The sequence below is a fragment of the Nyctereutes procyonoides genome, unplaced genomic scaffold, assembly GCF_905146905.1.
Source record: "Nyctereutes procyonoides isolate TBG_1078 unplaced genomic scaffold, NYPRO_anot_genome, whole genome shotgun sequence".
NCBI classification, from domain to species: domain Eukaryota; kingdom Metazoa; phylum Chordata; class Mammalia; order Carnivora; family Canidae; genus Nyctereutes; species Nyctereutes procyonoides.
In genome coordinates, this window is record NW_026575020.1 from 26,465,657 (window position 1) to 26,490,771 (window position 25,115).

Consider the following 25,115-nt stretch of genomic DNA (forward strand, 5'->3'; position numbering starts at 1 on the left):
TGTACTTGGGTGGTGGGACACTTGCCAAGTGCTAGACCCCACAGTGGATGATCAGAAGGGGGCCTGGCTGTCTCATTGAGAGCTTCATAATGTCAGTATCTCTAAGATCTCTTCTAGGTTAGATCTCCTACTGAGCTTGGGGCAGTCACCTGACTTAATGGTAATGGAAAAGGGTAATGTAGGGGTCTGGCATTTACTTGTACAAATTCCATTTTTAGCCCTATTCCACAGTTTTGCCTTCAGAGATACCTGATCCCCTTAATTCATTTTTTTTTCTCATCTCCTCAATTCTTTATCTTTTCTGGGATCTGGGAAAAACTTTTATAATCATTGCTTGACTCTTGGTGGTACTGAGGCAAATAACTGCAGTAGATTTGGTGCTGATAATGTTATTCACATTTCTTAGTCACTCAGGTAGAATTTCTGCAATTTTCTTTTCAATTTTCTTTATTATGTATGTGTACAGTGTTATTTTTGTAACAGTTTAAATAATTCTAAAATATATAAAGAAAAAGTTCAAAAAAAAAAAAAAGAAAAGAAAAAGTTCATTTCCTGGTAGTGTCCCTCCATTCCTGTCCCCTGAGTAACATAATAACTGACAGTTGTTAATATCTTTCTAATATGCTCACTGTCATACAGGTGTATACAAAGATGGTTTATTGCTTGAAATGAAAAAAAGATTTCATACTTTACACATCGTGTGGCTTGCTTTAATCATTCAGTGTATCATAAAAATCCCTCTTGGTTAATAGAAATAATGCCATCTTATTCTTTTTAATAACAAAATATTATTTCATAGTGTGGTTAAATCATAGTCTGTTAAACCTTTCCAGTGTTGTTTCCATTTGGGGGGTTGTTTTTGTGTGTTTGTCTTTTACTATACCAAATAGTGCTCTAATATATATCCTTTTATCTGTCTCTTCACATACTTGTTTCTTCTTTGCCTCCTTCTCAATTCTTGAAATTTCATTTTTTATTTGCCATTTGCTTAGAGTACCCCCTCTAGCATTTTTCTCCAATAGGATACCTGGTGTTGCCTTTTCAAAAATATGTTCATTCAGCTCCCAGATGGGTTAAGCTATTAGAGACCTCTAAGCAGAGACCCCTACCAGAAGTGGCAGTAGGCAACCCAGCAGTTTTTTCTTCTTCAGGATTCGTGGCCTGTCAGCTGTCAGTTCATAGGTTCTTCTGGTTGTACGTAGCAGCTCTTTACCAGCTGCAGGTACCAGAAGCAGTTCTGTCCATTACTGCAGCTCCAGTGCATGCAGGTCCATGTCTCCACTCTCTGGTCTCCTCAGGATGCAGTGAAACATAGATCTTTGCCCCAGGCTTGGAGAAAAATCTAGTCTTCCCTGTCGTTAGTTCCTTGGTTCTTCCCTTGCTTGAAAGAGTATAACCTACCTGGCTTTCTTCCTTGGAGATTTCAAAAGAATGTGGGATCTCAGATGGACCCCTCCCCTACATATCTGCCTTAGTTCTTATGTTTCTTCATGGAAGAAATTGGACCAGAAATGCGGTCAGGAATTTGTGCTCTGATCATCATCTTCCTGGAATCTCTTCATCTCTGTTCCTTTTTTTTTTTTTTAATGTTTCATATATTTTCAGATTTAAGAACACTCTTTCTTGCTGTTTTTTCTGTCAGTATCTATAGCACTCCACTGTGTATTACATGTCAAAATGGATACTGACCCTGCCCTCTAGGTTTCTAATGTCCAGGGAAGAAATAAGGCTGTTGAAAGTTGATCCTGGCAGTGACAGCAAAAAAATACCAACTGAGATTCTTTTAAATAGGATATCAGTGTAGTCACTTGGAAGAGACTATTAGTTTTTGTAAGGGAAGGGACTTTTTCCCATCTCTCTTAGGCATTTAGTGAATGTGTAACCTTTGTCAAAAACTACTTGGAAACCCAGCATAATGTTGCACATGTCTCCTAAAATCTGCCTAGTTGATTCTCCAGTAGAATTCTGGAACATAATCTTTTCATAAATTAAGGGCTGGTTATATATGAATATTTTGTGATGTGTTACACTTCAGGTTCTATTTTTATGATCATAATTTCATACTTCCCTCTCAACAGTTTTTCTGATAAAGGATATTTTAGTAGCTGGCCCCTTTCAAAACGATTTTAAGAAGCTTTTGTAATAGTGATTTGTCTGTTATTTCATTTGTTACTTTGGGAAAACTCACAGGAACTGGCCTACTGCCTTGTCCAAAAAGATACCAGAGGATAGCAGTGGGGATGGAGTGGTCATTCAGGAAAGGGATAGCATTAAGGTGACTTGGGAAATGATTTTTTTTTCCTCTGCGCATGCTTTTCAAGATTATGTTGCTTATTTTAGTTTTCTGTTCACTTTTACGGGTATGATGGATCCATACAGGATAATTTTAAATGCCAATGTAATTATCTTCTCTTTCCCCCTCTTCAGCATTGCTATGGCAACAAAAGAAAATATGACTTCACAGAGAGGAATGCTGAAGTCAATTCAGAGCAAAATGAATACTTTGGCCAGTATCCTTTTTGAAATTTTGAAATCACTAGTTTTTGGTGGGGAGGTATCTATGCCTTTTTGGCGGGCGGGGGGGGGAGGGGTTAGGTTGCCATCATCAAATAGCAGTTGAGGCCATTAGTAATTACATAATATGAATATGCCTTGCATTCCTACTTTATAAAAGTTGATATTGTTTAGTGTCATTTGTAAAAGATTGTACACCATAAGTCTGATACTAGTAGATTCAGAAAATTATAAATGAATTTTCAAATTACAAAATTATTTTACATTTTAAAAACTCTTGAATCCATGTTAGAATGCCACAGTATATATTATTCTTACCTCAACATCATAAATTACATGCTTTTTCTTACTTTTTTTTCCCAGTTTGGAGAATAAGTCAGTAGCAGATGCTTAGAAGGAGAAAGAAGGAGACAGACATCCATACATTTAGAGGAGTTGTATTTTCATTGTGACTCTTCATGCACAAGCTGAATGCTAGGATAGATTGTTTCTTGTGACTTCTACCTTTTTAATTCTTGAGTTTCCTGGTTTGAATTAGGATTACTAATACTTCCACAAAACCCAGTGGTAAAACTGGTAAGCCTGCTACTCTGAAATATTCGGTTTACTCTCTGAGAAGTCAAGCCTTTTGGAGAAAAAGTTTTCTTTCCCGGTTACTAAGAGAGGAAGAACCTATAATTTTCAAAAGCTGAGTATCTTCTGGTCCTAGATAATTTAAGGCCACTTTTAGTTTGATACTTATTTCCCTAAGGAATATCCTGAAGTGTATTGGTATTTTCTAATTTTTTTGTGAATTTTGTTCTTGTTCTTATCACCCTAAGTATAAAACCACACATCTGCAATCATTTATATTTTATATAGGGTTATACAGTTTACAGAGTACTATTACATATACTTGTATCATCAAATTATGATACTTCCAGAAGAATGTGTTCAAAAAAATCAAATAAAATGGGTGTTAGGACTCCATAGAGAGGTAGTAACAGAAACCTAATTCAGACTGACTTAAGGGGGGGAAGAAGGAAATTAGTTTGTATATATGTATCTAAAATTCATGGGTAGAATTTGACTTAAGACATGACTCAATTCAGGAGCTCAGATTTATGGTCAGATTTCATTGTTAAACTGCCGTTCCTCTCTCTCTTTTCCCCCTACCTATTCCACTTCTTATCTTTCCTGTGGTTGACCTTATTTTCAGGTTTTCTCCTTATGGGGACAGAGATGGCTATAAGAGTCACCTTCTACTAGTTCAGAAGTCCCAATGGAAAGGTGGGTCTTTTCTAACAGCTGTGATAAAAGTTTCAAGAGGACTGTAATTGCCCCAGCTAGGGTCACTGGAAAGGAATATTCTTCCTGGCCAGTCCTGAGTTCTATATAAACCTGATGGCAGAGGACAAGGTCAGCCCACACTCTTACATGGACTGAACTAGATGACTATAGAAGAAGACAGAGGGGACTCCCTAAAAGTAAACTGGACAGAAATGTGCACTTTAGAGACAAGGTTTCCTAATGCTGAGAGTTTGTGTACTCTAAGGGGATTGTTGATCTTTTTACTAAGCAAAAAAAGATTCAGCATTTGTTCTATATGAGATTGGTATCTTGTTAAAAAGTTATTGCCTATTATTTCATGCCTCCTGTTCTTATATATTTTTAAAATTATTTCTGAAAAAATTTTTTTCATTAATTCAGAAACACATTCATACAGTATGTGAAGCTCTATCCTGGGTAGACAGGGAATTTCAGGATTAGTAGAAGACATGGTCCTAATCATATAATATGTGGAATATATAAATACATGAATATAGTCCCTGCTGAGTAGTTTAATGACAGAAAAATGCAATAAGGATTCACAGGGTGGAGATACAATTCCAGCCCTCTAGTACTGTAGGTGGGTTTTGTTGGTGGTTTTTCTGACTTTGATATGATACCTCTGTTAACAAAGAGGATTCACCTGCATGTATATTGTCAGAAATGCAAAAGAGTATAGGATGAGCACACATGTGCTGTTGTCTACAACATACAAACTAGAGCATGAAGATATTTTAAAATACTAAGTAAAATGTAGTTGTGACTGTTTTTAAACCTCTAAAATTGGAAACTTCCTATCTTTTTTTATGTTTCCCAAGTAGGACAACTAGAGAGTAGTGTAACCTACTTTCCTACCATATCCTATCTACTGCTGCAAAGTAAATTTAAAAATTTAAATAATTCACCAGTGACTGATTTCTTCAGACCCTAGAGTTGGTTCCCACCAATTCCATTCCAAGGGGCTTATCACCCTGTGAGGCGAGGATCAGTTACTTCTTCAAAACTCTTCTGGCTAAACTTCCCACTCTCCTGAGAGAAGGGGTTTATTTATTTTTTTTATTTTTTTTTATTTTTTTTTTTTGAGAGAAGGGGTTTAAAGAGAGTGGGAGGTAGGGAAGAGAGGGAGAGGAAGGAAGAGAGAGGGAGGGGGGAATAGGGGGTGGTAGCAGTCGTAGTTGGCTGTACCTGTGCCTCCCTGCCCTGCAGTGTTCCTCTCTTCACACACTGGTTCCCACCCTGACCTGGTCGTAATGCCTCAATTTGGGGGGACTTTGAGCAGTAGGACATCCCTAGCTTGGGCATGTGTTTTTTAAAGACTCCCTCTGTGTAATTTTCTTCTCCTATATTTCTTCTCATTATTTATTGTTTCTGGACTACACTGATCTCTCTTTTTGTGACTCCTGTGACTTTTATCTAAAGAGGCTTCTTCAAATATGACCTTAATAAAGATTTCCCAAAGATCGTTTTCCTGCTGTGAACAGCCTGATCCAGCGGATCAATCTTAGGAAGCGGCGAGACTCACTCATCCTGGGTGGTGTCATTGGTGTCTGTACCATCCTATTGCTGCTGTATGCTTTCCATTGATGGAACATCTCCAGGAACTCTTAACAACCACCACTTTCACACCCTGATCTGGAATAAGGAAAAGTAGGAAGGAGAAGTTGATGCCCTGATGATTATCCTGACCAGCAGGATTAATTCAAGACTGGTAGCGGTGGACTCTGCTGTGACATGGTCAGGTTGAGCTGAAGCCACAGTTTTGCTGTGCTATCTTTTCTAACACATATCTCCTTCTGTTTTTAGTTAAAAAAAAAAAAAAGTTTTCAGTTGCTTTTGTCTTCCTAAGAGGTAAGTAAACCAATCAGAAACAGTTTCTGTGCTTCAGTAATAGTGTTGAAGGCTAATGACAAGCCAGGTCTTATATCTGGACTCTCCAGAAAACCAGGTTTCTCTATATCCAAAGACTGCTTTCCTTTCAGCCCCAGATTGGGTTGTGAATAAAAATAGTTCTTCTCCTTTTATTTTACACTCATGATGAGAAATAAGTCATTTCTTGATAAGCTGTGCTACAAATTTCTACTCTGTGTCCCTAACTGTTTTGGTATTCAAGGAAAATTACATTTTTCACAGATTCTTTGAGATGCCAACAGATAACTTCAACATAGTTGAGGTTGTCTGAAACAGAAGACAAACACTGCAAAAAAAGCTTTTTTTTTCCTTCTTTTTGTAAATTGTATGTACACGGGGGTTAACTGTATTACTGGAAAAGCATCAAGAATAACAGGCTTTTTTTCAGTCATTGTTTTGATTTTTTGCTTCTTCCATAGGATTAATATTTGCTACTACAAGTAAATGAAATTTCAGTTCTACAGTGATAAAAGTAGCTGATAGCCAATGTCTGTCATCACCCCCACCTATTCCTCATGTCAGAATCGACTCTTTAGTGAGGGGACTGGTCAGTTTTCAGTGAGATCTATTCAACAAGCCACATGTAAAAAGACATTGAGGGGTCACCGTCCAGATAATTCCAGTTGTAAATGCTCCCTGATCTAGGAGCAAAAGTTTAAGAACTACTGCCTGATGTTCTAGAAATTCTGGGTGTTATGAAAACCTATTCATTCCAAATCTGTTAAGCTTTTCCAAACATCCAGAGAATGCTTTTACTATTGAAGGTGCGTGTGTCAGAATCTCGCTATGTCTGCATCTCACTTCTACTGCCACCCCTGGACAGCGATAGAATTTTAAACCACCCACCCAAATTCTTTTCAGGCTTACTGTTTCTCCATTTCTGTACACGTATGACTTACTTGTCCAACTGAACTACCACAGATAGCTTGAAGACGTCAATATCTATACTCCTCGCTAAGAAAGAAGGTTGGCCTTCACTGTTGGAATGTTGACTATGGTATTTATAGTGTTGGCTTCAGACTCTGCCACAGGGAATAAAAGGATATTAGCATGCAGTTCTTAACTACATCACAGTATGTGGGCAATGACATTCAGGTGAACTTAATACACAGGCTGATGGCTATACTAACCCCTGGTCTGATATAGAAACTGAGAGGTGTTTCCTTCTGGTGTCGAAGTTTTATTATGTTCTGGGTGTGAAAGGCATTTGATATATTTTTTTTTAACTGTGAGGTTTATTTTTCTAAATATGGGTTGATTAATAGGTTACTTGATTGGGGATGCCCTTAAAAGAAAGTAAGTTTTCCCAATGTGGATCATAAAGGATCAGAGAAGTTCATTTATTAAATTCTGTGTTGGGAGAACAAAACTACTCTCCCCTGACAGTTTATTATTATCTTTGATTTTTCAAAGGGCCTTGATTGGTGGTTGTGCCTCAGCTAGAATTTATGGGACTTCCATTGCTATATGGTTGGCATTTATACAATCTGAAGTATCATAAATAAAGTTATTTATTTAATTATATTACCAGTCTTTTTTACTGGTCTGATTATTTGGTACATTCATTAATGCTGATTGTGTGAGAGTAAACTGAGGGCCTGAGCTAATTTAGCTTGCTGCACTAAACACTACTTTTTGATGGCTGATGAGCCTTTCTATTAGGGTTATGCTTAAATGAAGTAATAGAATTATGTTATTTTCTTTATGAAAATTAACTAGTTTTTCCAAGCAAGTTGAAAAAGCTTGGTGTGAGATGTTGGTGTCAGGTAGGTCTGACTAAGCCCAGTGCTGTAGCCCATAGTGAGGTGACCCCAGGATCAAATGTAGTCAGGATAGGGCTTGTCCTCTCCTCCTACAGTTCCTTCATTCACAGAAAGAAATCCTGGAATAAGGAAGTAGAAGTGTGCCATTTACAAGAAGAGGATTTGAATCCCATGATAGCAGATTTGAACTCTTTCAGTTTTGTGCCATTTAACTTTTTTTTTTTTTAACCATCTTTGTTTTCTCCCCTTTTTCTGCCCTTACAGACCTACTGCTAGGCTGAGGGGCCAACTGTAAGTTGCTTGTTACAGCCAAGAGGTCAGAAGGAAGTGGCCTCTTAGGGGAAATTATTCTCCCTCGGCCTTTGTCTTATATAATAATAATAATAGATCTTTCCTTTGGGATCATTTTGGTAACCATTCAAAACTTGTCCCTTTTACTAAGAAGGCAACACAAGGGAAAAAATTCCCAAAAGTATACTGAGATTTTGTTTTAATGTGTGTTGATAACTTTAGTTAAAAATGTTTAATTAACTACTAAGTTCAAACCCAGATATCCATATGCTTCAGTTAATCTGTCCTGGCGCCCTCTACATTCTTTTAGAGTTTTTAATGATGCTGAAGGATTCCCTATAACCTGCATTTCTCACCCTTAATTTTTCTAGTGTTAGAAAAGGGCTTTCCTATGTACCAAAATCCCCTATGTACCAAAATCTACTTGTACAGAATGCCTTTTTCCCTTCTGCAGATCAGGCATGGAAGTAAAATCCTAAGAATTGAAACAAGTGAAGAGAGGAGGCATCACACGGGCACTTTTTGTACCTGAAACCAAATAATATTTACTTTAGGTCTTTCCTACTGGATGCTGAATACATCTAACTAGGACAATGTACTTATTGAGACTTTTGATGTCATGACTTTGGCCTCTGTGGAACTGAGGCACCCTGGACTTGCATTCCCACCATTGATTGTCTATTTCACTGTTAATAATCTCAACCTGATGAAAAGGACTTTAAAGAACTGGACTAACTTTTTTGGTTTTCTAATACCTCATGTTTGATCATTAGCTGGATATGATTTCTTAAAAATTGACCGAGTTCTCTAACTTGCTGTGGAGGTTAAATGGCCATGTCTAGGATTACACTAAATGTGGCAAATGTAACTAAAGCACAAATGGATTCTACTCAGAAAAGTAAAATGATTGTGCTCCATTCTCCTTTTGGGTTAGAGGTGGTTTTAGCCTGATCTCTGTACAGATGCAGAGCTTTTCATCATGGTCTTTATAAACCAATCTCGTTATTCTTTTTTTTTTTCGTTATTCTTTTATAAACTTGTATACTCTTAAGCTTCTCTGGGAAAAGAAAATAAGGACTAAGTAACTCTGAAGGATGTTTATTGGTTAAAAAGCTGAGATATAGCTGAGCCATGTCTTGAGGGATCTTTCTTATTTTCTTTGTACCTAACGTCTCTCTTTAGTATAAGAGTATTTGCATCTGTTCCCATCCTGTTAGCTGTGAGAGAGGAAGGGAAGTCATTTCCAGTCACACTTTACCAGGATGAGAGATGTCTCCTTATGAAAAAATGCCAATACAGATTTTTTAAAAATCTATTCCAAATGCACTTTCTTATTTTTTTGCTTTTAAAATGGCTTCTGGAACCAGATTTATTGTATTTGTACTTAATTTTTGTTGTCATCTAAATGTGCATTTTCTGACTGTATAGAAGCTTTGTTATGTAATTTAATAATAAATTAGAAATCTAAATGGTTGTGCCTATGGTTGTTTGTATTGAAATAGTACCATTGAGTTAGTTTGCAATAATGATTATGAAATCTTGGGTATAGATAAGTATTTTTCATGATGTCCTAAACCTAGAGTGAAGTAGTATAGGTACTGAAAAGCTGCCCCCTCACCTATCGTTCAAAAACATCATATGAATATTCCACTGATAATTTAGCCCAAGAAATGAAGGAGAATCTCTTCTCAAAATGAAACTTCAGAAGGTATGACGGGAATGTAAAATTGTAGAATTTTAGCAAGAGAAATGGGTTCTTATCTCCCTAAATAATGACTTTTTATCATACAGATCAGAACTTGATTGTCTACCCCACCAGAGAATGAAAATCTCTCATCATCCGTTACCTCTCCAAAATGTTTTTATTCATGTTTTTTGCATCCTTTTTTAAAATAACAGTACAACTGAAATAAAATTCATGTACCATAAAATCCACTCTTTCATGGTGTGTGCTGATGGGGTTTAGTGTATTAGTTGTGCAGCCAGCACCACTAACTTCAAAACCTTTTTATATCACCCCCAAAAAGCAGCACCATCCCCATTAGCAGTGACTCCCTACCCCCTCTCCTTTTTATCCAACCAGAGTGTTCTTACTGTCTTGGCCACCCCAGTTTTTCCCTCTTACCCATTGACATGATTTCCAAAGTACCCCCTTCTTTCTTGAAATCTTGATATTTCTTTGGCTATTAACGTGCTCAGCTCTGAATGTGCACAGCCCCACGTAGACCTACATAAAATCCAACACCACTCTCAGTGAGGGTAGCCATCCCTTTTACAGATAAGGAGATAAGCCCAGAAGGATTGAGTGATTTGCTCAAGGAAAAGTAAAGCAAGGATTTGAATATTGAGGGCTTTTGGTCCCAAATACTGTGCTAGTTCCACAAGATAAAATTTAACTTGTGCTGCATCATTATGAGAGAAGCTATGAAAGAACCACCAATTTTGCCTGGTTTTAAAAGTGATATATTTAAAGCTTATTTAAAGTCCTAAGGCTTGATTATTTTAAAGGACTACTAACTACTGGCTGAATGTTCAGTAAAGAGGACTTGTTTTAAATCCCTTCCTTTACGAGAACTAAATGTAATGCACTGCAGTTGTAAAAAAAATTTTTTTTAGTGGCTTTCATTGGAGCAACTCTGTTCCTGTTCAACTCTTCTTACCTTCTAGTTTAGAACCTCGGAGGTCTTCCTAGAGATGGCTGACGGTGGCAGCGGTGTGGTGCATTTCCTTTCTGGGTGGAATGGCTTTGATGGGCCCCCACTCCTACTAAACCTGCCCTTTCCCTGGGAAAGGATCTGAGGTACTGCCCCAGCATGCCTTGTCTGATGGCAGAGATGCCTAGAATCTAAAAAGAAAGAAAAAAGCTGGAGAATCTTACTGAAAATGTTTATTTGTTTATTATCAGGACATTTTCTCTTCTTTCTCTAAAGCAAAAGCCAGAAGAAAAACCAAGTATATTCCTCCTTCTGAAGATACAGACTTGCTGGCTGATTTGGAACAAAGAGGGATGCACTTTATCCTGATGCCTTCTGCTCCACCCGGCTAAGATTCCCCCACCTTGGCAGAGCTCCTCAGCTTGCAGAGCTCTTTATTACTAACTCAGAAAATACTTAAAAGCTAGGAGGATTGGGTGCTGAAAATTTGTAACTGCTTAGAGGAATCCGAGAGATCACTTGGCTGTGTTCTGCCCTCATCAAATTATCATCTCTTGTGTTATCCTGATCTGTGGTATTTAGCTCTCCTCCTTTGGGATACAAAGCTCTTAGGAAACCATCACTTTCTCTTTATTAGTGCATTTCTTTTAGATATTCTCAAGCATCTAATTAGTTCATCCTTTTACTGGTGAAATTGCTTACAGCTTGAGGGAGAGCAGGCAAATATGATTGGTAACTACTTTTAAATCACTGCTGAAAAAGTATGGTTTCAACATAATCATTTCCCTCAATGTGACTAGTTATTTCTAAATGAATGTGGCGCATAATTCATAGAATTCTCCTGGATGTATGTGCTCTCGCAGATAATGTGTTAAAAATATGGCATTTTGTATTTTTCTGGAATAAGTCCTCAGTCCCCATCTTGACCTCTCCTGTGCCCTGTTGCATGTCCCACAGGTCGGACCCTGTTGTTCACTAGCAACTGCGGTTACAGTCCTGAGCTGGGTGTCCTACCTCTCATGTAACCTCTCGGAGCACTCCGCACACAGCTGCCTAGTATTTCTTCCTGAACAACTTCCAACCCCTCATTGCTCAGTTCAAGAATATCTGGCAGCTATCATGTTTGCCAGTGTGTTATAGTGAATTAACACTCAGAATATACACCCAGCACTTTGCTACATTCCTACATACATCACACAAAGTCCTGTTCACTTAGATAGTATTCTTTTATAGGTAAGGAAACAAAGCCAAGAGATCAGAGTACTTTTTTTTTTAACACTACATGAGCTTTATTTGCACAATCTGTATAAGATTTCTGAATCTGTCCCAATGAGGGAAGAAGGGGCCTGTCTCTCACATGTGTTACTAAAATGCAGATTAATATAATTGCTGATCAAACTTACTGTTGACAAATAATTTTTCCCCCTATTTTAATTACTGTGACCATCAAGGCGGGATGGGGGGTAGGGAACCTTTTCCTAAGACACTCAGATGCAAAGGGCAGGTAGTGTTGCAACCCCCTCGCTGATCGTGCACCACTCTGAAAATATGCCTTTTGGCTCGTTCCTGCCACCCAGGGCAGCAGCAAATTTTTCCTGTCGCCTCCTTTTGGCCAAAGCAGCCAAATATTTAAAAGTCTTTGCTTCACAGATGGCTAGATCCACAAGTACTTTCCTGTTGAGCTCCACCTGGCACTTAAATTGACAGTGAATGCTGGGTTCTTCAGGCCACACTCCTGGGAGGCCCCTGTCATTGGGTTAATCGAAACCAGAGTCTCCTCAGGTTCCTCTTCCTCAGTTTTCATGCTTTTGTGCATTTCATGAACGCTGTGCTCAGTTCTGATCGCCAGCCCTGGAGCACCGATCCTCCTTGCTTGGAAGCGTGGTGGGCGCTGCAGCTGGTGCACCGCGGGGAGGGAGACCCTGGCGCACGCCCTTTGCACAAGGAGCGCTTCCTCATCCCTGTGCTACCCGCTACAGGGCTGCCTCACGTAGTAGAACACGTGCTGTATGCTGGCACTGGATCGGACACCTCTAGGCCATGGGCAAAATCACTAAACCGCGCTCGGCTGTTGTTTTGTTTTGTTTAATCTGCAAAATTGACTCGAGCAACTTTATGCAGTTGTAGAGATTGAATCAAGTAAAAGATAACAATGGTACAAAATTCCTCAGAATATTCTCAAGAAATAATTGGGGGTGGGGGCGTCTATTAGAGCCAAGTCTCTGGGGGAACCAGGGCAGTGTTCTGTTCCTTGTTACCATGTGCATGAACTTTATGCAGAAACTGTCACGCAACTGGTGGGGCAGCGCCTGGGTGATTCATTGGGTTAAGCGTCTGCCTTTGGGTTAGGTCATGCTCTCAGAGTTAGGAGATCGAGTCCCACATCAGACTCTCTGCTCCTTGGAGAGTCTGCTTTTCCTTCTCCCTCTGCCTCCTCTTCCCTGCTCATGCTGTCTCTCTCTCAAATAAATAAATAAAATGTTGAAGAAGAAAGAAAGAAAAAAAAAGAAGAAAGAAAGAGGGATCCCTGGGTGGCGCAGCGGTTTGGCGCCTGCCTTTGGCCCAGGGCACGATCCTGGAGACCCGGGATCGAATCCCACATCGGGCTCCCGGTGCATGGAACCTGCTTCTCCCTCTGCCTGTGTCTCTGCCTCTCTCTCTCTCTCTCTCTCTCTCTCTCTCTCTCTGACTATCATAAATAAATTAATTAAAAAAGAAAGAAAGAAAAAAAAACCTGTCACACAACTCTTCTAAATTCAATGAAATCTGACTCAGAGCCCCATCCTACTGGGCCTAGCAAAAAAAAAGAAAAAGAAAATCTTGTTCATAATTGAATCACCTTTCCTTTGCCTCCAGGTTGAGCAAAGTTCCCGAGAGTCTTTAAAGGTCCAGAACGTTGGGGGCAGGCACTCTGATCCACGCTGAACTCCACAGATGTGTTTATTCTCTGAGCCTTCGTTCTCCTTGAGGCCACCAGCCACCTTGCCTCTATGTCACCCTTGGGCTAGGGATCTTTGCCAAAGAGCTCCTGGGTCTGGGGTCCAGCCTCCTGGTGCACCCCCAACCCACAGCCATTCCCCTGAGGTGTTGCCACTCCCAGGAGCACTGGGAGGAACTGGCACACTGGCAGAGAGTGAGGCCCAGCTGATGCTGGTGACCACCCCCCATCTCCCACTCCACCAGCGTGCTCCCACGATTCCCTCTGTCTTTCTACCTTCCTCTTCCCCTACCGCTTCTAGGATGAGACACTAACTCTGGCAGACACAGACGGTTGTGGTAAAAGAATGAGATGCTAATTCCCTCAGGAGCTCCTCCCCCTGTTGGTAACCTCAGGACCTGGCACACAGTAGGCATTAAGTGCTTGGTGAGTAAATAGAGGAAGGAATTTAAAAAGTCACAAAGTTTTAACACTAATTTTCTGCGTTTGGAAACTCAGGACCCACATTCCCACTCTTGGCGGGGCGGAGAGGTGATAGTCCTGCCCTGTGTCCCGTTGTCTCCATACAGCTCAGAGGGAGGGCCTCCCAGAGCACCCTGAGACCTGTCCACTCCTCAGGATTGGCGGTACAGAGTTGGGAGTCCTTCCAGGGCTCTCCCTGGTGTGATCTTGCCCCTCCCTCAGGGGTCACTTGGCAGTGTCTTCAGACATCTTTGGTTGTCACAACTTGGGCAAGGTGGGGTGGACACTATTGGCAGTTCGTGGGTAGAGGTCAGAGATGCTGTTAAGTATCCTACAGCACACAGGACAGCCACCCTTGCCCATGCCAAAGAATCCTCCAGCCCCAAGTGCCAGTAGTGCCAATGCTGAGACACCCTGGCTCCCAACTGAATTCATGGTGAAGTTGACAATATCCCTCCAGGGATGAAGGTTACTCAAATAGATCCCATAAGCACTGATTCCTCCTTACTACCCCATGACTGGCCCCCCCACCACTTATAGGGCAAAGCTGGCACACGTGATTTCCACCTCCCCTCGCCCTGCCTTTCCCTCCTGCTTCACCCCATCAGTTCCTCAGCCCCACACTGCATATATTTTCATCATCCCAAGTGACTTCATGTTTCAAGGGCTTTGTAAAGCTCCTCTTTTGAAATGGCCTCCTTGGGACGCCTGGGTGGCTCAGCGGTTTGGCGCCTGCCTTCGGCCCAGGGTGTGATCCTGGAGACCTGGGATCGAGTCCCGTGTCGCGCTCCCTGCAAGGAGCCTGCTTCTCCCTCTGCCTGTGTCTCTGCCTCTCTCTCTCTCTCTGTGTCTCATGAATAAATAAATAAAATCTAAAAAAACAAACAAACAAACAAACAATGAAATGGCCTCCTTTCCAAGCCTGTCAAACTCCTCCCCCTTGTTTTAAAACCCTACCTGTGGGAAGTAACTGCTGAATGGGTACAGGGTTTCTTTTGGGGGGGATGCACTGTTTTAGAACTGTAGAGAGATAGTGGGTAGCACAATGATGTGAATGTGCTAAATGCCATTGAACTGTACACTTTTAAAGATTTTATTTATTGAAGAGAGAGAGAGAGAGGCAGAGACATAGGCAGAAGGAGAAGCAGGCTCCTAGAGGGGAGCCTGATGTGGGACTCGATCTCAGGATCCCAGGATCACGAGCCAAAGGCAGACACTCAACCACTGAGCTGAAACTGTACACTTAAAATGACCTGTGTTATGTGAATTTCACCTCAATTTTTTTAAAAGGAAAAAGAAAAAACTACGTAAATGGTCTTTCCTCTGGGAACACTTCCTGAGCTGCCCCTCCTCTGTGCCTCCTCTTTTCCCTTGTCCCCCCCACCACCACCTCTATCAACAAACATAGCAGGTGCTCCATAATTATTGAGGAAGAGAGGGAGCGGTCCATGGAGGGATCCTGTTGCCCTGCACCACAGTGGCTGTAGCACATGGAAATGAATGTCAGCAGATGTCAGAGCGTCTTCATGAACCACCACCTCCCTGCTTTACAGCTGCCTGGCCCTTCACCTTCCTTCAATCCTATGATCAATTCAGGCAGAATAGGCACCACAGGGTGCCTGAGTTCCCACAACTAGCTCAAGACAATCCATTGCCAAAGAAAGTTTGGTACCAAAGAGTAATTACAAACCAGGACTGCACTACCAGTGCATAGGGAGCATGACCACCAAGGACATCCCACTTTGTGGAATTCTAATAGCTGCTGGGCAGTCCATGCAGGGACTGTCCCTGCCTTTTCAAAGCAGGCAGGACTTGAGCTAGTGGGAAAAATGGAGCAATTTCAAAGTCTCAATCAAAATCATAAATTAATATAAAAGGGGCTAATCAATCTTTTTTTTAAGATTTTATTTATTTATTCATGAGAGACACAGAGAGATAGGGAGGCAGAGACAGAGGCAGAGGGAGAAGCAGGCTCCCTGCAGGGAGCCCGATGCAGGACTCCATCCCAGGACCCTGGGGACCATGCCCTGAGCCAAAGGCAGATGCTTTAAACGCTGAGACACTCAGGTGTCCTGGGGCTAATCAATCTTATAAGGTGCAAAAAGATGTATAAATAAGGATGTTCATGGCAGCATTGATTGTAAAAGACTATATGTATCCTAAACTTCCATCAGAGGGAAGATGGCTAAATAAATTTTGTAAATCTGTATTCAGCTGTTAAAAAGAAAGCTAATTTACTATATACAGATAGGCAATGATCTCCAAGATGTAGTAAGTGGGGAAAATGATCTGCATGTGTCACATACACATAATGTGTTTTTTATTTTTATTTTTTTTAAGATTTTATTTATTCTTGAGAGTCACAGAGAGAGAGAGGCAGAGACATAGGCAGAGGGAGAAGCAGGCTCCATGCAGGAAGCCTGATGTGGGACTTGATCCTGGGACTCTGGAGTCCCGCCCTGAGCCAAAGGCAGACGCTCAGCCACTGAGCCACCCAGGCATCCCCATAATGTGTTTTTTATTTTTATTTTTATTTTTTTTCATAATGTGTTTTTTAAAAGCAGCTTTATTGAGTTATAATTGGCAGACAACTCCACATATTTAAAGTGAACGATTTGATCACCATAATCAGGATAGTGGACATCTCCATCATTCTCCAAAGTTTCCATGTACCTCTTTGTAAATCCCTTCTTCTTACCCCTCATTACCTGCTCACCCCCAAGCAACCACTGCTCTGTGCTCTATCACTATAGTTTAGTTGACATCTTCTAAAGGTTTATATATATATATATATTTTTTTTTAAAGATTTCACGTATTCATGAGAGACACAGAGAGAGAGGGAGGCAGAGACACAGGCAGAGGGAGAAGCAGGCTCCATGCAGGGAGCCCAACATGGGACTCGATCCCACGTCTCCAGGATCACACCCTGGGCCGAAGGTGGCGCTAAACAGCTGAGCCACCCAGGCTGCCCCTAAAAGTTTATATAAATGGCATCATACAATATGTACTCTTTTGGAGTGGGTCTGGCTTCTTTCATTTAGCATAATTATTTTGAGATATATCTATATTGTTGTGTATACCAATAAACCATTCTTTTTTCTTGCTGAATAGTATTCCATTATATGAATGTGCCACAATTTGCTCATCCACTTCTCTGTTGTTGGACATTTGGGTTGTTCCCAGTTTGGGACCATTACAAATAAACCTGATGTGAACATTCACGTACACATCTACGTACAGGCTTATATTTACTTTCCTCTCAGGTAAATACCTAGGAGTGGAATGACTAGATCACTTGGCTAGTGTGTGTTTAACTTTTTAAGAAATTGCCAAGTTATTTTCCAAAGGGTACCATTTTAAAATCTAGTCTGTGAGAGTTCTAGTTCCACATCCTCACCAATGTTTGATGTAAGTCTGTTTAGCCATTCTCATAGGTGTGTGGTAATGTCTCACTGTGATTTTAGTCTACGTTTCCTTAATAACTAATGATCTTGAGCTCTTTCATATGTTTATTTGTCACCTGTGTCACTAAATGTCTGTTAAATCTTTTGCCCGCTTTTATGGGTTATTTTTTTTGTGTAGAATATTGGAAAAGATATTGGAGACGGTATGTGCAGCCACCTCTGGGAAACAGAATGAGCAAATTGGAGGCCACAGTCAAGAAGGACTCTTAATTTCTCACCCTGCATATACTGCATTTTATAATTGTTTATATTTTTTAAAAAGGAAATGGGCTGCTTAGAAAAATGTCAGTATTGAAAGCAGGTTTTATAATGGATGGATGGAGACGGTTCTGTTTAGCCAAGAGCACTTCAGAAATCCACACTGGTAGGAAATTGGAGCACTGAAGCATTAATGGAACCATGAGCTTTTTACATCGCATCATATTTAATCATTTATGGTGGCACACAAGTGGCAGTGATGCCGTCTGGGCTGTGACTCCTCTAAGACCCCATCAAGCAGGGCTTGGTATTTATGTTTAAGTGAATATTGTCCTGGCTTCTTAATCTCCTCCCTCTTCCCTGCTCGAAGGCAGTCTATGGAAAGAAAACACAAGCCTGGCTCTCCCATCTTATCTGTGATCAAAGATTTGGTAAGTTTCCCTTCCCACAGCCTGCTTTCTGCTTCCAGCCCTGCTTCCCACCTGGGGCATGACTTAGATTTGCAGGTGTTCTGATCCATGGTAGGTAACTTGCCTCATCCAAGTTCATATCCTTTTAGGAAAGTGATGGTGAATTAATAAGAAATGCTTTATCTTCTAAGACCTTTTTGTGACTCTATTCTGGTCCTGCTCTTTGGTCCAACCCACTAATTAGTTCATAAAAATTTCACATAAACTAAAATTCATCTCCTAGGCTGGGCTGAGTTCTACCAGATTAATATTTAACTCCAAGGAAGCATGGACATCTGTCTTAAAGAAATTCTTTATTCTAGGGAAGGATCTACATTGTCGTCATTATTTGAATGTCATTGAAATTTTATTTCAGCCTAAAACTCCCTGTATTCCCCCATTGAAAACGGGAAATTCTTACAGATAAATTCACTGGTTCAGCATCTATGGGGTTTTGTTTTATTTTTTTCCTTATAAAAGAAACATGCTTTATGATAGAAATAAGGATCAAATAGATTCAAAGAAAATAAAAATTCCCATTTCACCAACATCCTATAACAGCTAACACTTGAAATATTTTTCATTTTTGAAAATATCAGAATACTTACATGCATATGTTTTTTAAAGTTGGGATCATATGGTACATACTAGAAGATTTTTTTCACGGACTGAAGTACACACAGCTTCCACATCATTACATTTTCACATGCAGCATACTTTGCAGGGGGTCACACTGAATTTCATTATGCAGACACCCAACTTCTGATTGTTTTGTTATACAAATATAACCAACACACTATTTATTTATTTATTTATTTATTTATTTATTTATTTATTTATTTAATTTTTGAGAGAAGGACAGCACAAGCAGAGGAAATGGGCAGAGGAGGAGAGAGACTCCCAAGCAGACTCCACGCGTAACATGGAGCCCGATATGGGGCTCAGCCCCATGACCCTGAGATCATGACCTGAGCTGAAATCAAGAGCTGGACACTCAACCAACTGAGCCATACAGGTGACCCACCAACACCCTATTTTTTAACTCTTATGTGGTTTCCAGTTTTTACCCCATGATAGGTAACTGAACAACACTTGACTTTTCTTTTTAAAAATCTTGAAAGAAGGAAACATTCTTCCAATTCTCAAGACATCTGCAGCCTGATGGCTTCTTTCTGGGTGAGTGTGTGTTTGTTTTTTGAATTGGACCTAGTTGAGCTTTCCAATTTGCTATGAAGAACATCCAGGCTATTTCTCATAGATAAAAGTAAAAGGGATCCCAAAGAGGAGGATGCCAGAGTAGAGAGAGTAGCACTCACCCATTTAGAGTGGGACAGAAATAGTTTTCATGGAAGCAGAGCTGCAAAGAACTAAATAACCTCCCCTGGAAGATTCGGTTTAAAACTCTAGGTCTCAGGGTACTTGGGCGGCTCGTTCAGCTCAGGTCATGACCTCAGGGTTGTGGAATCAGCCCTGAGTTGGGCTCCATGCTGAGCAAGGAATCTGCTGGAGATTCTTTCTACCTTTCCCTCTGCCCCTCCTCCCACCCCACCCCCCTCAGATGAATAAATAAATGTTTTAGGGACACTTGGGTGGCTCAGCGGTTGAGCATCTGCCTTTGGTTCAGGGCGTGATCCCGGGGTTCCAGGATCAAGTCCCAGAGTCCACATTGGGCTTCCTGTGTGGAGCCTGTGTCTGCCTCTCTCTCTGTGTCTCTCATGAATAAATAAATAAAATCTTTAAGAAAAAATTAAAAGGGAATCCCTAGGTGACTCAGCGGTTTATCGCCTACCTTTGGCTCGGGGCGTGATCCTGGAGTCCCGGGATCGAGTCCCACATCGGGCTCCCTGCATGGAGCCTGCTTCTCCCTCTGCCTGTGTCTCTGCCTCTCTCTGTGTCTCTCATGAATAAATAAAATATTTTTTAAAAAAGAAAAAATTAAAAAATAAATATTTAAAAAATAAATAAATAAAACTCTAAGTCTCATGGTCACTGCCTGTTCTTTGGAACACTCCCCCTCCTGTTTGTGGTTTGTTACTACGACCGTTCTCAATCCTTGTTGCATACTGGGATCACTTGGGAACCAAGTGATGCATGCAGATCTACCCTGATTGGACTTGGGGTGGAGCCCAGATGTTGGAATTTTTTTAGTAATCTCTCTAGATGATTCCAACCTGCAGCCAGGACTGAGAACTTCTGCTTCTATGGCTTTTTACTCCTCCGATGGGGCTTGAATCGCTGCCTTTGATGCTGAATCTCTTTAGGCCACAGGCTTGCTCAGGGAGACCCTACTTCCCACTTTGTTTTGCCTAAGTCATAAGCAGCTGTTTCAGAAACGCTGATGCATGGAGGAAATTATCCCAGCTTGCTCCCAGTGATTAGGGTGAAAAGATCAGCATTTCACTACGGCTGCATCCACCTCCCTATTAGCTGATTAGCTGAAACAGCAGACACTGACTAAAGGAGCTCTTTGAGGGCTGAGCTTTTAATGCCCAGAGGCACATTAGGTAGCTAAACAATACTGTATTCACATCAGGCAAAACCATCTTGCTTTGGGTTGCAGTATTTGCTTCCTGGAGAAAGGGGGCCTCGCCTTGGTAACACCTGGATAGATGGAAAGAGAGAGGAGCATGCCTTGCATTCTGGAGACACAGCCGGCTATGGAGGAGGGAGCATTAGACCCAGAGACAGAAGATGTGGGCTTGAATCTCATCTCTACTTTTGTGTAGCAGCAGGACCTTGCAACTAATCCAGCTAATGGTCAGTTCCTTCTCTGTAAAACAAGGATAAGGATGGGCACTCTAATTACATCATAATTATACGCTAATTATGTTGTCAGAGTTATGGGAGGTAACATTCACAAGCTTACCAGCAAATCCAGGGGTGTGGGGCTGACCTGACAGAGATTTTTGTGTTTGTTCTAATGGTCAGAACCCAGGCCTCTTGCGCTGCTTCAGTCCCCGCTCTTGCTGATGTGGGAGAGGAGAGAATACGCAGGCAGTCGCCGGCAGCCGTCTTCAACAATGATAAGAGCAGCTAAGGGGGAGAGATGTGAGATATACTCTGGTGGCAGGGCACAGGCAGCTGGAGCCCAGCGATCCGTAGTTAGCAAGCCCTCCAGGTGATGATTCTAATGCACACAAATGTCTGAGAACCATTGCTCTGCAGTATTTCTTTGTATGAATACCCACACACATTTTATTTAGCCGGCCGACCGTAGACGGATAGTTTTTAGTTTGAAACTATTACAAGATGTGCTGCTCTGAACATTCTTGAACACAGATTTTGGGACACATATGTAAGCTTTTCTGTTGGTTATTTATACCTAGGAGTAGGATTGTTGGATTATAGGTTATACACGTATTTAGAATATTTAGCTTTAGAATATACTGTCACAGTTTTCCAAAGTGATTGTAGCAGTTCCCATTCCTACCGACAGCGTATGAATATTCCAGTTCTTCCTTGCCCTCACAAACACTTGGTGTTGTCAGTCTGAACTTGCATATGATCCAGCAACTCCATTTCTGGGTATATACCCCATAGAGTTATGACTTTCATAGCATTATTCACGGTAAGCAAAAGGTGGAAGAAACCCACGTATCTGTTGATGGATGAATGGATCAACAAAATGTGGTATGTATGTGCAGTGGAATATTATTCAGCCCTAAAAAGGAAAAATCCTAACACACGCTACAATGTGGATGAAACTTGAGAACATTAGGCTGAGAGAAGCCAGTGACAAAAAGGACAATTACTGTATGATTCCACATATTATACGAAATACCTCGTCAAATTCTTAGAGACAGAAAATAGAATAGAAAAATAGGTGGTTTCCAGGGAGTAGGCAAGGGGGTTAAGATGGCATTAGTGTTTAGAGTTTTAGTTTTGCAAGATGAAAGGAGTTCTGGATATGGACGGTGGTGGTGGCTACACAAAAATGTGAATGTTGGGATGCCTGGATGGCTCAGCAGTTTAGCGCTTGCCTTCGGCCCAGGGCGTGATCCTGGAGTCCCGGGATCGAGTTCCACGCCGGGCTCCCTGCATGGAGCCTGCTTCTCCCTCCGCCTGTGTCTCTGCCTCTCTCTCTCTCTCTCTCTCTCTCTCTCTCTCTCTCTCTCTCTCTCGGATAAATAAATAAAATCTTTTAAAAATAAATAAATAAATAAATAAATAAATAAATAAATAAATAAATAAATAAATAAAATAGAGCTTCTGGTGAATGAATGAATAAAATCTTGAGCTTCTGGGAATAAAGGATCTTATGATTTGTCCCAGGTAATTTGCATTAAGAATGAGACTGAAGTTTTTTTTTTTATTTTTTATTTATTTATGACAGTCACACAGATAGAGAGAGAGAGGCAGAGACACAGGCAGAGGGAGAAGCAGGCTCCATGCACCAGGAGCCCGACATGGGATTCGATCCTGGGTCTCCAGGATCGCGTCCTGGTCCAAAGGCAGGCGCTAAACCGCTGCGCCACCCAGGAATCCCGGAGACTAAAGTTTTTAATGAAAATGAAAACCTGCAGTTCACTGTTTAACTCATCTGTGTGCTTTGCCTGTTTATCATCTGTTAACCATCTCTAAAAGGGGTGACTTCTTCATGTCTGTTCTCTCCAAACACATGCCCATGTCTCCAGATGAAGGGTTTTCTTAATTTCTCCCTCACTGAATTCCTTCTTTGAGGCAAGAGAAGGCTCAAGGGAGGTGTTTTTCCTTCCCTGCAGGACCAAGTATCCTGAGAATGAACCTCCAGGGCTCAGCTTCCCCAAACCACACCCCTCCTACCTCCCTGCACCCCTGATCTGCCCTGGGGATGTTCCTCTGAGCAAGGAAAACATCCTGGGGCACAGGGCTCTCAGGACTACAGCCTCCTGGGGCACGGGTTTCTCAAGGAGCCTCCTTGGGCAAGCAGGACTTTGCTAGATGTGGATGGACAACTCAGAGCTACCCTTGGGGCCAGAGCTGGGCTGGAGGAAACTTTTAGGAACAGACTCCCCAGAAACCTCAGAAACATGAGCAGCAATCCAGAGATGAAAACTCTAGGACCTCTAATTAAAATGAAGTTAAATCCATACAAGATCTTGTATTCTGGTTTTGTAAGTGCTAATGGCTGTAGGTGACCAGAAAGAAGACTGATGGCCTCGGAGGAGGCAGCTGAGAAAGAGCTCGAATTTGGGGAACAGAAAGACCTACTACGCCAGATTGCAAATTACAGGCTGTCAGAAGCTGTTCTGTTGGGTCACACTTGGGAACTGTTGCCAGTGGGAGACAGCAGGTGCAATGGTCATCTCAAAAGGTACTCTGAGATACTTTTTGGTTTGGAAAGAGCAAAGACCCAAAGAGGTGGAGGATTTTCTTTTTAATTAGCAAGTACAATTGACAGAGTTCATTTGAAGTGCTCAATATAACACAATTGATGAACTACTACCATCTCCTGCCTATTACCATCTCCTGCGAGTGAACATATACATGTTGCCCTGGATTCATTCATTCATCAGATGCACGATAAAGCACCTCCAACGTGCCCAGCCTTTTCCTGGGCCCTGGACATTAACTGGGTACATAACAGACTCTTTGGGCTTCTCTGCAATTCAAATATACTATGTATACACAGCCAACCAAACAAAAACCCAACAGCAGATACTTAAAAAAAAAAAAAAAGATTTCAGATTGTGGTGGGGGGAGAAATAGTAAAGTAAATCAATAGGATGAGTTCAGAGGATGGTTAGTGCCATACTGACGGTAAGCCTGCTGAATGTGAGTGTGTCTAGAGTATATAATTTCAGGACATTTTTGTCTTGTTCATTACAGTTTTTTGCATTTTCCAAGTGTGTCACAATAAAATTGTATTAATTTTGTGATCAGAATGAAGTGAAGGAAGGAAGGAACCACTCCACACTCCCAAGATATCAGCTGGGGGAACACAAGGGAGCCCAGCCCGTACACACTGAGCAGTGGGGCTGGGGTTGCTGATAAGGGGTTTTTCCCTATTTCCCCCCACCTTTTACGCTGTTGTCATTACAATTAAACCTGCTGCACGGGGAGCTGAAGTCAGTCTCCTTGGTGTGTGTTTACCTCCTGCCTGTTTAACCAGCACAAGAGCAGCTCCCACAGGCCATCATCAAAACATGAGTTCATCAGGCGTGGTTCCTCTGGGAGGGTGAGCTGGTCTGATCTGGAACCCTGTGTCTCCCTCTCCAGGGAATGTCCTGAGACCCTAGAGGGAGCCCGGCCTAGGACTTCCCTCAGCTTCCCAAAGCCTCTGACAGATGGATGGGTTTGGGGATAGCTGTAAAGTGGTTTGAGAGGCAGGAGGAAACCACATGGCTGAATCCCATTACATGAACTTCCCAGCATCCAAGTTGTCCCTGACATGAGCATCGTGCTACAACCACAGGACGCCAGAAAGCTTGGCAAATAGCAAAGGTCTCAGGGCAGCCTGGGTGGCTCAGCAGTTTAGCGCCACCTTTGGCCCAGGACGCAATCCTGGAGACCCGGGATTGAGTCCCACGTCAGGCTCCCTGCGTGGAGCCTGCTTCTCCCTCTGCCTCTCTCTCTCTCTCTCTCTCTCTCTCTCTGTCTCTCATGAATAAATAAATAAAATCTTTAAAAAAAATAGCAAAGGTCTTCTGACCTCAGTAGGGGAAAGGAGGAGGACTGGAGGTATCTGCCTCCAGCTGGCATAATGGGAGGGCAGGCTTCTAGCAAAGGGAAACTGGGGCAGGGGCTGAGAGAAGATTTGAGACAAGAGCCAGAGTGAAGCATTCAGTCCTAGGGTGAGGGCCAAGAGCAAGAACTGAATCCAAAGCAAAGGTCGAAAGAAGTAAACCTTGGGGAGGTCCCTGGAGGTGATGCCCATGCCAAGGGAGGGAGGTTTTCTGGAAATCAGCCCAGTCCAAGGAGAGACAGAGAGAGAGAGCTGCTCTGGGCTTCCAGCCCCTCTGAAAACACCCACTCCCTCCCACCTATGCTGTGCCGTGTGGTGTGTCCTTTCAGTCCGGTGAGGCTGGCATGCCTGAGGAGGCAGTTTTGAGGGAACTCAAAGGGGGCTGCTACTTAATCTCCAGCAACAGCGCCAAGAGCCCTTAGCTGACGAGCCCTTTTACTATCGAGCAACTTGCTGTGTATTAAACACAAATTCCTTTCTGGAAGCCTGGAAGCAAAATGC

At 41.8% G+C, this 25,115-nt stretch overlaps 1 protein-coding gene across 2 annotated transcripts in view; it reads left to right on the forward strand.

Annotated features, from left to right (window-relative positions):
- The window catches only part of GOSR1 (golgi SNAP receptor complex member 1), a 54,164-nt gene extending 46,910 nt beyond the window's left edge, over positions 1-7,254 (forward strand). For both annotated transcript variants that reach the window (XM_055324862.1, XM_055324867.1), the window contains exons 8-9: positions 2,428-2,510; positions 5,282-7,254. In XM_055324862.1, coding sequence (XP_055180837.1) covers positions 2,428-2,510; positions 5,282-5,406 — 208 coding nt within the window. In that variant the 3' untranslated portion in view covers positions 5,407-7,254. The remainder of the gene's footprint in view (positions 1-2,427; positions 2,511-5,281) is intronic.
- The last annotated feature ends 17,861 nt before the right edge of the window (positions 7,255-25,115 follow it).